Here is a 14,871-nt window from a genome sequence, read left to right on the forward strand (position 1 = left end):
AAAGGAAGAGGTCAGTTTACTAAGCAAATGACCTATGATGAGAAGTTTTCTTGGAGAGCAGCTGATATCTTCTGATTTGGTTATCTCTAGGATGAACAGGAAGAAGAGGAAGCATTTAACAAGAAGCATGCCCTTCAAAAAGCCAAGGAGGTCAGCCCTATGTCTGCACCTAATGCATCATCTGTTGAGTGAGTCAGCTATAACCTGCATGTTGTTTTCTATGTTATGTTTTAGTATAAATGGAGATTACTGTGCTACATTCTATGTATTTGTAATAAGCACATGAATTCTAAAAGCAACAAAACTATTATGTCTATGTCTTTCATATTAAAGAAATGTGTACATGGGGAAATAAGTAGGCCGTCATTGCCGAGCCTCTAAAAATGCTTGTTACCAACCACTATTGGGATTATTAACTCATTAAATCAACAGTCAGGACAAGAGCATTTTTAGATGAAGTGGTCAGCTGTGGCAGCATACATATTTCTTTTAGTACAGGTTTCTTATAGCCTATTTATAGCATTATAGTAAAAAGGTGTTGTGTACTTTAGATAAGAGACTAAAGACATATTAGACTTTGTATGTCTGCATATTTTGGTTTGGTCATCCACATGTCACATAAAGATTAAATTGTATGATTCTCAGGTTCTTTCTCTACTTTTGCAATGCCAGTTTACAGAAAAATATTATGTAATGCTTACCCCTAAAAGGGCTACTTGATATCACGTTCCTCTGTTTCTGTGTCTAGGTCTCTGTGAACAGCTCTGCACTCTCTGACACACCTGGCTGGTCTGGGACTATTAATTGGAGATACCTGTGCGTATATATAGATATATGCCAGAAACACAAAAATAGATACACACCAGAAATAACACAGACTGCTTAAGTAGCAGAAAAGTGTATTGTAACCAGATGGATGAATATTTAAGCCAGGGGTAGGCAGCCTTTAAGGAGTGGAGATCTACCTAAACAACATGGAGGAAAAAAATCTCCAGGGTGTCTCTTTTTTTTTTCTTTATATAAAAATTAAGGGGTCTTATTGGAAACCCATGACACTGCGCTCTGACCCCCCCCCCCCCCCACTCACTCACAAAACACAATAGAACATACAGACACAATTTTTGTCCTTTGTTGAAAAAAAAGCTTCACAATTTATATCCACTACCAATCATATCTTCCAGCGATGCAGGTCTACGTCAATCACGACACTTGCCAACCCCCCTAACGAAAACCCGATGGCGAGGCGTGTCCGATTCCATCGTTTTTCACACTCCAAATGACATCTCTGGGTCCACAGCTTTAAAATAAGCAAAGGGTGGGGTCACTGACATGTTTGGTCACTGCTTTTTAGGACACCGGTGGGTAGTCCCTTACAGTCAATATTTGTGAGCAGGAGCTGTCACTTTTAGCAGCAGTAGTAATATTGCTGTTAAATGTTCCACTTCCCACTGCAGTTGGAGGTCCAGTTTGCAATGAAATAAGATGTAAAAAATGGGCTAAATATTGCAAAATACAAAAATGTATATATGCATTAATTAACACTTTTTTAGTGAATTTAAACAAATAGTGAAGATATAGGCCTAATTCCACTATCTCGGCGCTATGGGCTAGAGGTATTTGTAACAAGACAACAATGATTAAATGTTACCATTTATCATTCAAATAAACCTGTCAGCAGCCGCTTAAAAAATAAAAAACATCAAAATATATAGTAAATTCTAATAAGCAGATAAATACATAAATACTTATTAATTACTAAAGCAGCGCTAGTTGTCACTGAAACTGTGACCTCTCTTTTCTATGACCATGCATAGAAGAAAAAGTTCTCAAGATGTTAGAGTAAAAGCAAGAGTCCAGTGAAAGAAATGTTCTTGAAAAGAATAGTGAGCTATCTGCTGCAAGTGACATCAAGCGTGCACACTCCACCCTTCAGTTGTTTCTCATGTCAATCTCCCCTTAGGCCCCGTACACACGACCGAGGAACTCGACGTGCCAAACACATCGAGTTTCTCGGCGAGTTCAGTGTGGAAGCCGCCGAGGAGCTCGGCGGGCCGACTTTCCTCATTGAACAACAAGGAAATAGAGAACATGTTCTCTTTTCGGCCCGACGAGTTCCTCGACGGGTTCCTCGCTGAAAAGTGTACACACGACCGAGTTTCTCGGCAGAATTCAGCTCCGACCGAGTTTCTGGCTGAATTCTGCCGAGAAACTCGGTCGTGTGTACGGGGCCTTAAGGTAATGTACTCACCAGATGGTAGAGTTTAACAAGCTCTGAATCTCTGCTCCGTTCGAATTCCTCCAACTCCAGAACGAGCAGTTGATCAGTGTGCTTTGCTCCTAATATCGGCACAATAGGAGGGCAAAGAAAAGACTAGATATGGTGTAATACCGTTTTAAAGTCTTTATTCCACAAGCTGTATCAATCAGGGCATTCATATGGTTAACAGCATAAGTTAAAAGGTGGTTTAAAACACCCAGCAAATACCGGGCTGATTCCTAGGCTCACAGTGGTATATCGTTGCATGTGTCAGTCCCGTCCACCGTGGATAGACACCGCTCTACTACCACACACTGGAGCGCAGCTGGAACGCAGCACACAGTGTAATGCTTCCTGTGTGTCGTGAGGTCAAGCCCTGACGCTTCGACCTTCCGACGTGACGCCCTCAGAGGAAGTCGGAAGGACGAAACGTCAGGGCTTGACCTCACGACACACAGGAAGCATTACACTGTGTGCTGCGTTCCAGCTGCGCTCCAGTGTGTGGTAGTAAAGCGGTGTCTATCCACGGTGGATGGGACTGACACATGCAACATTATACCACTGTGAGCCTAGGAACCAGCCCGGTATTTGCTGGGTGTTTTAAACCACCTTTTAACTTATGCTGTTAACCATATCAATGCGCTGAATGATACAGCTTGTGAAATAAAGATTTTAAAACGGTATTACACCATATCTAGTCTTTTCTTTGCCCTCCTTTTTTAGTGAATTGCCTGCTTCTGAGATAAATATTGGATGAGTTATTTAAAGCAAAAATTCATGCGGTATTTAGCTCTTGGTGACTTGACCCTATTGTCTCATTATTATTACAAACACATGACAATGAAAAATTGAAATCCCACATTATTCTGTTTACTCTGTTGTGAAAAACAGAGTATTCCACCGGTTTTCCCCACTAAAGTGAATGTGCTGTGATGAGTGTTTGAAAGTATTTGCTTTGCACGATGAGTCACATAATGACACAGAGCCGTATCAGTAACATTAGTAATTACCACTTTGACAGCAGGCATTACCTAGACATTAAGAAAATAACATAATATATAGTTTCATTAATTGCAACTTACTAAGTCACCAGCAATTGAGAGATTGTTCTTGGTATATATGTGTATACTCTGAAATACTGTATTAAAGGAACTATCTAAAAGTAGTGCAACAATACATAGCAAGGGACCACCGAATCCAAGGTGAAAATAGGACGTACATAGGACTTTAAATGTTCTTGCTAGGAGGATATTATTTTTTTCAGATACAGACGTTATGTAGTTAAATGAGACATACAGCCAAAGCTCGTTTGACTGTACTTTTCCAGTGGATCACAGGAGTGCAGTTCATTTTGAACTCCTGTGACCCATTTTCAACAGACAGCGGGTTGAAGCTGGTGACGTCACAGAGCCACAGAGTCGGTCCAGGCTCAGGCATGATCACGACAATAAAGTCAGGATCCTCCCACATGCCTGGACTGGCACAGCCTCTCAAGGAGCCTGAGCCAACAGTTCCTGCCCCCTCCACAGCCCTGCGCTTGGGGGCAGAACAGAGAACCGGTGACTGACAGTAACCAGCTCTCTGCTCAAGGAGCTGTGAGAACCGAGCAATCAACGTGTTCATTCATTGACATGAATACATTTAAAAGATACATTCAGATCACTAAAATATGTGCTCATTTAGAAATATATCACATTAGTCCCAGCTTTACAACATTGCACACCACTTTCGACACATTTTATAACATTATTCGTCACATTTTGTGATGAATCACCTCTTCAGGATGTGCGCTAAAAGAAAGGCTTAAACATGTTTTATGTGTCATATTTCACAAAATATAACAAATATGTTATACATAATCAAATAAATATTACAAAGGATAACACACAAAGAAAGTTTAGTAGTTGCCTCTTCCAGAGGTCTGTGCATGCAATCAGGAGACAGTCAGGAGGCCGTGATACACACCCCCTGCCCACTTAAGAAAGTTGAGAGGCCGTGATAGGAGGCCTTACCATGAGGAGGCAGATGGGAGATGAGCCAGGAGCCGAGATGCAGCGAGGGAAGAGCTAGGGCTTCTCCTCCCGGCCGAACAGGAAGTGGGTTCTGAGACTCCCATGCCAATCGGGTCTCAAGAGCTGCTTCCTGAATTCCCGGGAGAAGAATCAGGAAGACAATAGCGAATATGAATTCGCTATTGTCACACAAGTGGGTGGACCGGTTTTAAAGCCATACAGAGCTTCTAATCATGTGCTTCAAAAAACAAACCTTGCAATCCATGCATCCGGCCCCCTGCATGTAGATTAGGGGCCAGACGCATTGTATAAGGGGGGCGGCGCCTGTGAGCCCCCTATGGATGGGCCACCACTGGTTGCTACTATTTTTGCTGTCCTGTCACATGGTGCAGGGGAGGAGGTTCTCTGTAAAACTATGTACACACACTATAAGTTTTTTTTCTCGTTCAACCCAGCAGGCAGTATAAAAAAAAATTGTGGAACTTGAGAGTTAGTACATCGATCTCCTTGCTGGAGCTATTGTGTTCTGACTGTTTGCACCCCCACCCCCCGAACGGGACACACCGGTCAGTGCTTGCAGCCATTGGCTGAGAGCATTGATTGGATGCTAATCAGCAGATGTTTTTCAGATGCCAATCTGCAGATTTTTTTGGGCATGCCCTTCGACAGAAGCCAAATGTTCAACTGGCTTCTGTCGGACAGGCTGCTGTACCGTGTGGCCAAATGTCAGATGGTTTCTGTTGAACTGGCTGATATCGGATGATATTTGGGCTGTGTGTACGATGCTTTAATGAAAGTAAGACTGCAGCAGTGAAAGACCAGGTCCCTCCTCCCACCAAACAGGAATTTGCTGCGTGGCACAGCTCTGTAAATCTTCAATGGACAGAAATAAAGTAAATATGCTTTTGGCACAAATAACAGCTCCTTTATATGTACTTGTATTTTGTGTAGTTGCCCAGAGTTCCATTTTATATTATTATGCCAGTCACTGATGTTCTCTGCAAACAGTATTTTTTTGTAATCACCATTATGATCCACTGACAGAATGCTGGGGATTATGTTATAACAAACTCACATACCAATTCCCAGAGGGGCAAGGATTTCGAAGAAAATGTTGAGCCTAGCGAGAGAACAATCCCCTGGTTTATAGAAGGGTTATTTTATTTACTAAATGTATTAGCGGAATAGTGCCTGCTTACACAACCTTTGTTGTCCCAGAACATTATCCTCTTGACCATTTTGCTTTACCCTCTGGGCCTCATTATCACTGAGCTGTTGGTTCTGGCCACTATTTGAAGTTCCCTTAGAAGTGCTTTCACTGAAGTACAAAGAACAGGTAACAGAGACTTTAGGCGTTAGAATACCTGTGGTGGCTTAAAGTCTTCCATGAAATCCGAAAATGCTATTGAAGGTCTGGGCGAGAGTAAAAATTTTTTTTTACTTGATCCTCTGCTCCTCCAGCAGTTGGTGCTCCCCTATGCTTCGGCAGTGGACCATCTTTCGGCATCATCACATCCAATGTAGGGCTATGGACCCTGCATTGATCTTGATAATGTTAGAACCTTAGACCCCCTGAGAATGACACTGCAGGGACTGCTCTAGCAGGGTGGAGGATCAGGTAAGTAAATCTTCTTTTCTATGTCCTGTGATATTCAGGGGTCTCATGCCCCATACACACGAGCGGTTTTCTTTTCTGAAGAAAAAACTATGGTTTTCCTGACGGAATTCCTCTCAAGCCTGCCTTGCATACACACGGTCACACAAAAATTCTGTGAACTTTTGACTGCCAAGAAGGCGTGACATTCAACACTACAACGAGCCAAGAAAATGAAGTTCAATACTTCCGAGCATGCTTCGACTTGACTCTGAGCATGCATGTTTTTTTAACCCGTCGGAAAAGCATACAGGCGAACGGTTTTCCCGCTAGGATTTTTCCTGGTGGGAAAAAAGAGATCCTGCTCTCTTTTTTTTTTCCGGCAGTTTTCCTGTGGGAAAAAGTTCAATGGAGCATACACACGGTTGGAATTCTCGACGAAAAGTTCTCATCGCAGTTGGGGCATTGGGGCATTAGACTCACTGGTCCTATGGACCTGCGCCAACATCTTCGCCTGAGTGCCAATCTTCGGCCTCTTCATTGGCTAGTTGGGAATGATGACAGTCAGGGGGACGTTATCGTGGGTCTTGGAGACCAGCATGTTTTGCCAAAACAGCCAACTTGCCCAAGTCTCCAACCACATCACTTCTGGTGACTCTACAGCAGCAGTAGTTACAGATTTTGATGACTTGCTGTTTTCACAGAACACTGGCAGCGTATATACGATATAATGAGTGGACATTGCTGGTCTGCCTGCTAGTAACTATCAACATGGTTGCCTCCAAGGTGGCAACAACATTTTTACTCATTAGCTGATGTTCTGTCAAAACAGCCAACTTCTGATGACTCTCCAGCAGCAGTAATTGCAGATTTTGATGAGTTGGCTTGGTTTTCACATAACACCGGCAGCATATACACTAAGGTACAGTACACAACAAACTGGCTGTTTTGACAGAACACCGGCTAAGGAGTAAAATTAGCTTTGACATTAATTTTATCCTTTTCCTGTTATCTATGCCAAATGTTTGTTATCTCAATGTACATGGTGTAATAATAAAAACATTACTATATTGTGAGGTCTTGTAGCTAACATATATTTAGTGCCACCTTAAAAGTCACAGGAGTTATTGTGTGGTTATCATTTATAAATAGTTGATTGTAGTTTGCTGATACATGTTGTATGTTATATGTCACTGGAAGTCTACTACAGTAATTTGTTTGCCCTATGGTCTCTTTGTCTAGGAAGGATCGCCGTAAACGGCATAACATGTCCATCTGGGAGCAGCGCACGAGTCAGCTAAGGAGACATATACAGATGTCTAGTAAAGAAGGTCTCCAGAATGAAGAACTAACAGCGTTGAATCCTCACTCCAGTATATACCGCAAGACAAAGCTAGAAGAAGAGTCTGCTGAAAAGGTAGAAGGGCAGCAAGAAGAAAAGCCGGCAACAGAGGGTCACAAAGATGGAGAAGAAAGCCCCACTCAACAAAATCTCAGGGAACACTGGCGGCAGAAGTCTAGACATGGCAATGCTGAAAATACAGAGCCTAATGGCACAACACCTGAGGAGTCTATACGCAGGAGGCAGAGCCAAAGACGAAGTCGGCACAAAAAAGTAAGGACTGAAGGGAAAGAGATGTCCAGCAATCCAAATAGCACCTCAGCCAGTCAGGAGGGAGGACTTGAGAAAGTGACCACTGAGGATGGTAAAACACCCAAAGAGGAGAAAAGGAATGGTGAAGCCAAGGAAGTGAGGGAAACAGAGGAGGAGCCACTCTCAAGTTGTCTCAAATACTGTGAAGATAGGTAAATAAGACTTGTGTTGCTACAAATGTATGTACAGGTCTGCTAATATTTATACACATAAGCAGGTCATAGGTGAAGCTTAGATGTGAAGGTATGGAGTGACTGCATTTTCAGTTTTTCCATATGTATGCTTTACCTATGATCTGTTCATATGTGGCAACATTACCTGACTAACCCCTGGGCTTAAATGTCTTTTGCAAGTAAACATGTTCCCTTTTAGCAGGCTAGGCTCACCTTTTACATAAACTGGCCCATGTAGACTAAGGGCACCAGTAGTTTAAAAAACACTGTGCTATTTGTAAAAACATTGTTTACACCAGGGGTCAAGTCCTGGGGAAAAAAGTGTGGGAACTCCCACCCAAGATCCACTCCCCCACAAAAAAAAAAAAAAAGATACGCTCATATGCATAATTATTAAACCGCAAGTTTTTTTTTTTTCTATCCACTGTACCTAAGTAATCCTTTATGTTACTGGCCGCTTCCTGTATATGGATTCATCGGGTAGTGTGCGGGTATTCCGTCACTTCCTTGATGCTGCAATATCTCCTGGGAGCTTTTGTCATTGTTCCCAGGAGACATTGCGGAGGTCTGCCGCGAGTTATCGCGGGATTTAGAAAGAAGCAATTTCTTTCTAAATCCAGCGATAACTTTCGGCAGACCTCCGCAATGTCTCCTGGGAACAATGACAAAATCTCCCAGGAGACATTGCGGCATCGAGGAAGTGACAGAATACCCGAACACTACCAGATGAATCCATAAAAAAGGAAGCGGCCAGTAACATAAAGGATTCCTAAGGTTCGCCTGCCCCTGACAGTGACTCGAGCTGGGCATCGAAGCTTAGTGAAGGATTGGCTTGGTCGGCTCGGCTGCTCTAGTCCTGCAAAGGGAACTGAGTTCCTGCTGTGAAAAAAGTGCAGGAACTCCGTTCCCACGCGTTCCCGCAGGACTTGAGCCCTGGTTTACACCAAATGCCAAGGGCTACAATAAAATAGTAGCTGAGTGTCTTTCTTTGAGGACAGTTAAAGTGATAATCTCTTTAGTTGTCCTCAAAGAAGGAGCCTATGCGACCAGAAAATAAGCCATGACATAGGAATGTAAACTTTGGGAGCTGCAAAACCATAACACAGAGCAGGTAAGTATGTTTATTTGTATTTTATTTCAAAAGAAGCCTTTAGAATCACTTTAAACTACTGGGGCCTTTTGTCTGCATGGGCCAGTTAATGTAAAAGGTGAATGTGACCTTTAAGTGGATCTGAATTAATTTTTTTCTCTGTCAATGGCCCAGTCAAGCAAATGAACATCAGAACACCCGATCTGTATAACTGATCCAGGTCAGCGACTTTATTGAATATTGAAATCTATTCTATTGTATCAACTCTCTTTTCAGAAATGATAGTCCAGCAGTGGCAACCAAAGTATTTCTCTCAAGATAGTTTTCCAATAAAGAAGGTGTCACTCAATCACTGTTATGCCGCGTACAGACGATCGGACATTCCGACAACAAAACCGTGGATACTTTTTCGACAGATGTTGGCTCAAACTTGTCTTGCATACACACGGTCACACTAATGTTGTCGGAAATTCCGAATGTGAAGAACGCAGTGACGTACAACACGTACGACGGCACTAGAAAAGGGAAGTTCAATATCAGTCGTGTTAGTAGAAGTTTGGTGAGAGACGATTCGCCCTTTTCAGCTCTAGTTGTAGCGGCGCTTTACCGTCATTTTAGAGGTACATTTAACCCCCACTAGCGGCCAAATAAAGTGTTCAAAGGCGCCAGTGCCAAAGCGCTTTAGGAGCGGTGTATACACCGATCCTAAAGCTCCTCAAAGAAGCTACTTGCAGGAATGTTTTGGACGTCCTGCCAGTGCACCGCCCCAGTGTGAAAGCACTTGGGCTCAGTATTAAAGAGGTCTAATAAATCATCTCCTGTATTATGTCTGCAGTCTCTGATCGTCTCCTGTACTATGTCTGCGGTCTCTGGCGATCTCCTATTTCATGTCTGCAGTCTCTGATCGTCTACTGTACTGACCACACCCATGTGGGGAAGCCAGAAATATTTCTGCACCCAGGCATCTGTGGCTCTTGGATCGGCCCTGATCAGTATACATACCTTTTCTGAAGCTGAGCCGACCCAATCCCACGCTGAGCTGTCAGCCCTTGCTTCTCTGTGGAGGCGGGTGCAGAGGACACGTCTGACAATGGAAGCCCTATAGTAGCTCTGTGGGTGACGTCGCTTCCCATTCATTTCACTGCCGTTGCTGGCCGTGTCCTCTGCAGAGCTTCCGCTTCCGGAGATCGGGTTGGATCGGCTTCAGAAAAGGTATGTCTACTCATTTTTTCTTTACAGGGCTAGATAGATTAGTGGAATTTTAGTTTTAGCATGGACTTCCACTTGGATGGAAGGATGGAAAAGGACCTGGGGGTCCTAGTAGATGACAGGCTCAGCAATGGCATGCAATGCCAAGCTGCTGCTAACAAAGAAAACTGAATATTGGCATGCATTAAAAAGTGGATTAATTCAAGAGATAAAGTGAGTATTCTCCCACACTACAATACTCTGGTCCAGCCTCACCTAGAGTATGTTGTCCAGTTCTGGGCACCAGTCCTCAGGAAGTATGTACTGGAAATGGAGCGAGCACAAAGAAGGGCAACAACGCTAATAAAGGGACTGGAGGATATTAGTTATGAAGAAAGCTTATGAGCACTGAACTTGTTCTCTCTGGAGAAGAGATGCTTGAGAGGGTATATGATTTAAATTTACAAATACCGTACTGGTGACACCACAATGGGGATAAAACTTTTCCGTGGAAGGGAGTTTAATAAGACACGTGGCCACTCATTAATATTAGAAAAAAGGAGGTTTAACCTTACACTGTGTAGAGGGTTCTTTACTGTAAGAGCGGCAAGGATGTGGAATTCACTTCCACAGGCGGTGGTTTCAGCGGGGAGCATTGATAGTTTCAAAAAAATATTAGCACCTGAAGCACCTGAATGACCACAACATACAGGGATATACAATGTAATACTGACATATAATCACACACATAGTTTGGACTTGTGTCTTTTTTCAACCTCACCTACTATGTAACTTTAAGGAAGGCCCATTTCTGTTCCAGCATGACTGTGCCCTTGTGCATAAAGTAAGGTACATAAAAACATAGTTTGACAGGTTTGGAGGAGGACCAACATAGTACCCTGACCTTAAACACCTTTGAGATGAATTGGAACACCCATTGCAAGCCAGGTCTTCTGACTCAACATCAATACTTGACCTTACTATTGTTTTTTTGTATAATAGGCAGATATTCCCATAGACACACTCCAAACCTTAGCAGAAAGTCTCCCCATGAGAGTGGTGACAGTTATAGCTGCAAAAGGGGGGATCACAATTAATGGTCATGGCATTGAAATAGGGTTTCCAACAAGCTCACACATGTGTTATGGTCAGATGTCATCTAGTTCGTCTTCTGTTAGGAGGCCCACTTTCACTGAGGCCAGAATGGAGAATTGTTCTGCCACTATTCTAAAGATTACTAGCCAATACCAGACAACATAATAGTAGTGATAAAAAAACATCCTTTGAAAGTCTAAATAAGAGGACCTGACTCAGATCCTCCATACCTTTGCTATTGTTCCCTGTTTTTTACTTCCCACTTTCATATTGCTTTGTCTCTCTTTCTCTTCCTCCAAAAGTAATCTCATCATTCTTTTCTCTCTTTGCCCCTCACACTATTGTTTTGGTGTGACAGGAATGACAGGACAGTGGGATGTGAGGGCACCATTCCCAACGCTGCACCCTTGCAGGAAATTAGCCACAAGAAGAATGGCAGTCCCCCAGACTTGGATTGCAGCGAACAGGCCTTACTGGGTGGAATGAGGAGTCAAGAGGAGAGCCCTAATCCAACCAGCTGCAGTTTGGCTGATGTCTCCAGCAGCACGGAGCGAATCACGGAGAGTACAGTGATCACCTTACCAGATGCTGGAATGGCTTCCGACTGCACCGTGGTACAGAGTGAGGACTCATCTCGCTCTCTGTGTATCCCTACATGCTTTCACTGCTATTACTTCTATTTCCCTGTGTTTATTGTCAAATGTTATTAAGTATTTCCATTAAGTGGTGTATTTGTTTGTTTACAACTAAAAGCAGTTTACTCTAAATTTTTGGTTTGGTTCTAGTGACTGAAGATAGAGATGGAGAGGCCAATCTTGTATGTCAGCAACAGGAGAAGGATGAAGAAGAAGTAGATGATGGAGAAGAACAAGCCATGAAAAGGAAAGAGAAAATCTTAGAGTCCCCAAAAGCCATTGTACCATACAGTTCAATGCTTATCTTCAGGTCTACCAATCCGTAAGTCAGTGTCATCTTTTTGTAATTGTCATATCACCACCTTCTGAGTCTGACAGTCATCATGGATAGTATCTTTCTTTTCAATGTATGGGTAGGCTGATGTGTGCAATTTTCTACTTGACAAATCTAGTTTAATCACTTGTCGTACCGCTCCTATAGATATACGGCAGCAATGAGGCTCTGTCCCACAAATCGCAATACCCATACATCGGCTCCTTTAAGAGCCATAGCAGGTACGCGTGCACGACTGCTGCATGGCGGGGGAACCGATGCACGTGGCCGGTGGGCACGATCGCCAATGGCCACCTGCAATCGAGAGCCATAACAAGGATTTGTGTGTGTAAACACACAAATCCTCATTCTGACAGGAGACAAGAGACAGATCTGCTGTTCGTAGTAATTGCGAACATCGATATGTCTCCTCCTCCAGTCAGTCCCATGCCCCCACAGTTAGAAACACTCCCTAGGAAACACATTAAACCCCTTGATCACCCCCTAATGTTAACCCCTTCCCTACCAGTGACATTTATACAGTAATCAGTGCAATTTGTTTAGCACTGATTGCTGTATAAATGTCAATGGTTCCAAAAAAGTGTCAAAAGTATCCGATCTGTCCACCGCGCAATGTCACAGTCCTGCTAAAAATCACAGATCACCGCCATTACTAGTAAAAGAAATTAAGTAATAAAGATGCCATAAAAATGCCGTAAATCTATCCCCTATTTTGTAGACGCTATAACTTTTGTGTAAACCAATCAATATACGCTTATTGCGATTTTTTTAATAGAAGAATATATATTGGCCTAAACTGATGAAGAAATGTGTTTTTCAAAAAAAAATTGGGGGGATATTTATTATAGCAAAAAGTACAAAAATATTGTTTTTTTTCAAAATTGACAGTCTTTTTTTGTTTATAGCGCAAAAAAGAAAAACCGCAGAGGTGATCAAATACCACCAAAAGAAAGCTCTGTTTGTGGGGAAAAAAGGACATCAATTTTAATTGGGTACAACATCGCACGACCACGCAATTGTCAGTTAAAATGAAGCAGTGCCGTATCGCAAAAAATGGCCTGGTCTTTAAGGGGGCAAATCCTACTAGGGCTGAAGTGGTTAAAGATCTAGTTTACAGGAGCTGTGCAGTTATGCAGTTGTTAAGAATTAGAGGTACTGTAGATTTCTGAATGTACAGGAATCTGTTGTGTTCAGTCAGCAGTGCGGGGGTCTTTTAGGTTGGTCTTACTTTTTTGGCTTGCATATGCATTTTTGGAGTATGGGAATGAGAGTTTAGTATTGATGTAGGCCAATCATCTGCCCCATTATGATGTTGACTGTTTGTGGTAGATGAAATCAGTACCTAGAAAAAAAAGGAAAGATATAGCACCGGGAGCTACCTTCAGCTCTCCTTACAATAAGTCCCCCTATAACCCCAACACTAACCCACTTTAAAATAAAGTTACATCCTTGTTTGCATATTCACCTCTCCTGTATCAGGATCCTCTGCAAACCTTTCCTGTGCTTAAAGATACCAGTGCCAGGATCCCACACTGAAGGGTCTGTCTCTGATTTTAAGCTGCTTTTCCAGTGAGTATTTGGTAAAATCTTGAAATGAGAAGTGTATTTGGGTTATTTTGGTGATGTGTTAGTGACATGTTTCCTGGTGTGACATGAGATGTGTTTCCACAAAATTTACACTACAACCCCTAAATTGTGTGAGACTGTAAGATCTTGTTCAGCTTCTAGTGAGTTTTTCTGGACAGTGCATAATGTATCTTTTTAGATGATAGAGAAACTCACTGGATTTTTTTATATGCATTGTGGACTATATAGAGTTTTTCTTAGCCTTCAAAACTCCCTCAGTGGTAGGCTACATTTAACTTTCTAACTCTTTGAAGTTCAGTAAAATGTATGCTAAGCAAATCCTGAGTCAGATTCATGTGTTTGGTGCTACCTGTGCTGTGCAGAACTGCAGATATTACCGTATAAACACCCAAGTTGTCACTTTCTTTGACCAAAATGACAGTAAGGCCGGACTACTTCAGTTTCACTGCAAGTGACCAAATCGCCCAGAATTACTTTTTAGACTAGTCATCAGAGCTTTGAGGCTCCCTTTTGTAGATATTTTGCTTTAAGCCCTTTCCCAGAATAGTAATATGGTGTTGGTTGTGAAGTAGGATAAGAAGGATAAGAACTATCTTTTATTTTTTGTTCCTAGGGTAAGGAAAGTGTGTCATTACATTGTGAATCTGAGATATTTTGAGATGAGCATCCTTTTAGTGATTGCTGCCAGTAGTATCGCCCTAGCAGCTGAGGATCCAGTGTTGACCAACTCTGACCATAACAAAGTGAGTTATTCATTTTCCACTCAAGATGTGTGCTCATCTTGCATCATTTTAATTATGTATTTTTGTCAACCCACTGCAAAATCAGACTGAGTGATTAAATCTTGTGCTGTCTTTTTACAGGTTCTCCGTTATTTTGACTATGTATTCACTGGCGTTTTTACCTTTGAGATGGTTATAAAGGTAAGTCTTGCCATATTTTATACAGAACCTTGCCTCTGGAGCTGTCCTCGTTAAAGTAAACTTCAATTACAACGTATTTTCTTTAGAATGGAGAAGAGTTAGTATATCTGTCACCTTTCTGTTGCTGGCTGTCTCATTGTTGGAAAGATGTGTACTCTCTTTCTGTCACAATGCTCACTGTCAAGTCAAGCAAACATTAACAAGTTTAACCACTTCCATACAGGGCACGTATACACCTTCCCGCCCAAGCCAATTTTCAGCTTTCAGCACTGTCGCACTTTGAATGGCAATTGCGCGGTCGTGCTACACTGTACCCAAACAAAACTGGC

At 42.4% G+C, this 14,871-nt stretch overlaps 1 protein-coding gene across 5 annotated transcripts in view; it reads left to right on the top strand.

Annotated features, from left to right (window-relative positions):
• Positions 1–14,871, top strand: part of CACNA1E (calcium voltage-gated channel subunit alpha1 E) — a 265,360-nt gene that overhangs the window by 164,481 nt on the left and 86,008 nt on the right. For all 5 annotated transcript variants that reach the window (XM_040360246.1, XM_040360249.1, XM_040360245.1 and 2 more), the window contains exons 17-22: positions 91–188; positions 7,106–7,669; positions 11,422–11,684; positions 11,849–12,020; positions 14,233–14,362; positions 14,483–14,542. In XM_040360246.1, coding sequence (XP_040216180.1) covers positions 91–188; positions 7,106–7,669; positions 11,422–11,684; positions 11,849–12,020; positions 14,233–14,362; positions 14,483–14,542 — 1,287 coding nt within the window. The remainder of the gene's footprint in view (positions 1–90; positions 189–7,105; positions 7,670–11,421; positions 11,685–11,848; positions 12,021–14,232; positions 14,363–14,482; positions 14,543–14,871) is intronic.

This window comes from Rana temporaria, chromosome 7, assembly GCF_905171775.1.
Source record: "Rana temporaria chromosome 7, aRanTem1.1, whole genome shotgun sequence".
In the NCBI taxonomy this organism is placed as follows: domain Eukaryota; kingdom Metazoa; phylum Chordata; class Amphibia; order Anura; family Ranidae; genus Rana; species Rana temporaria.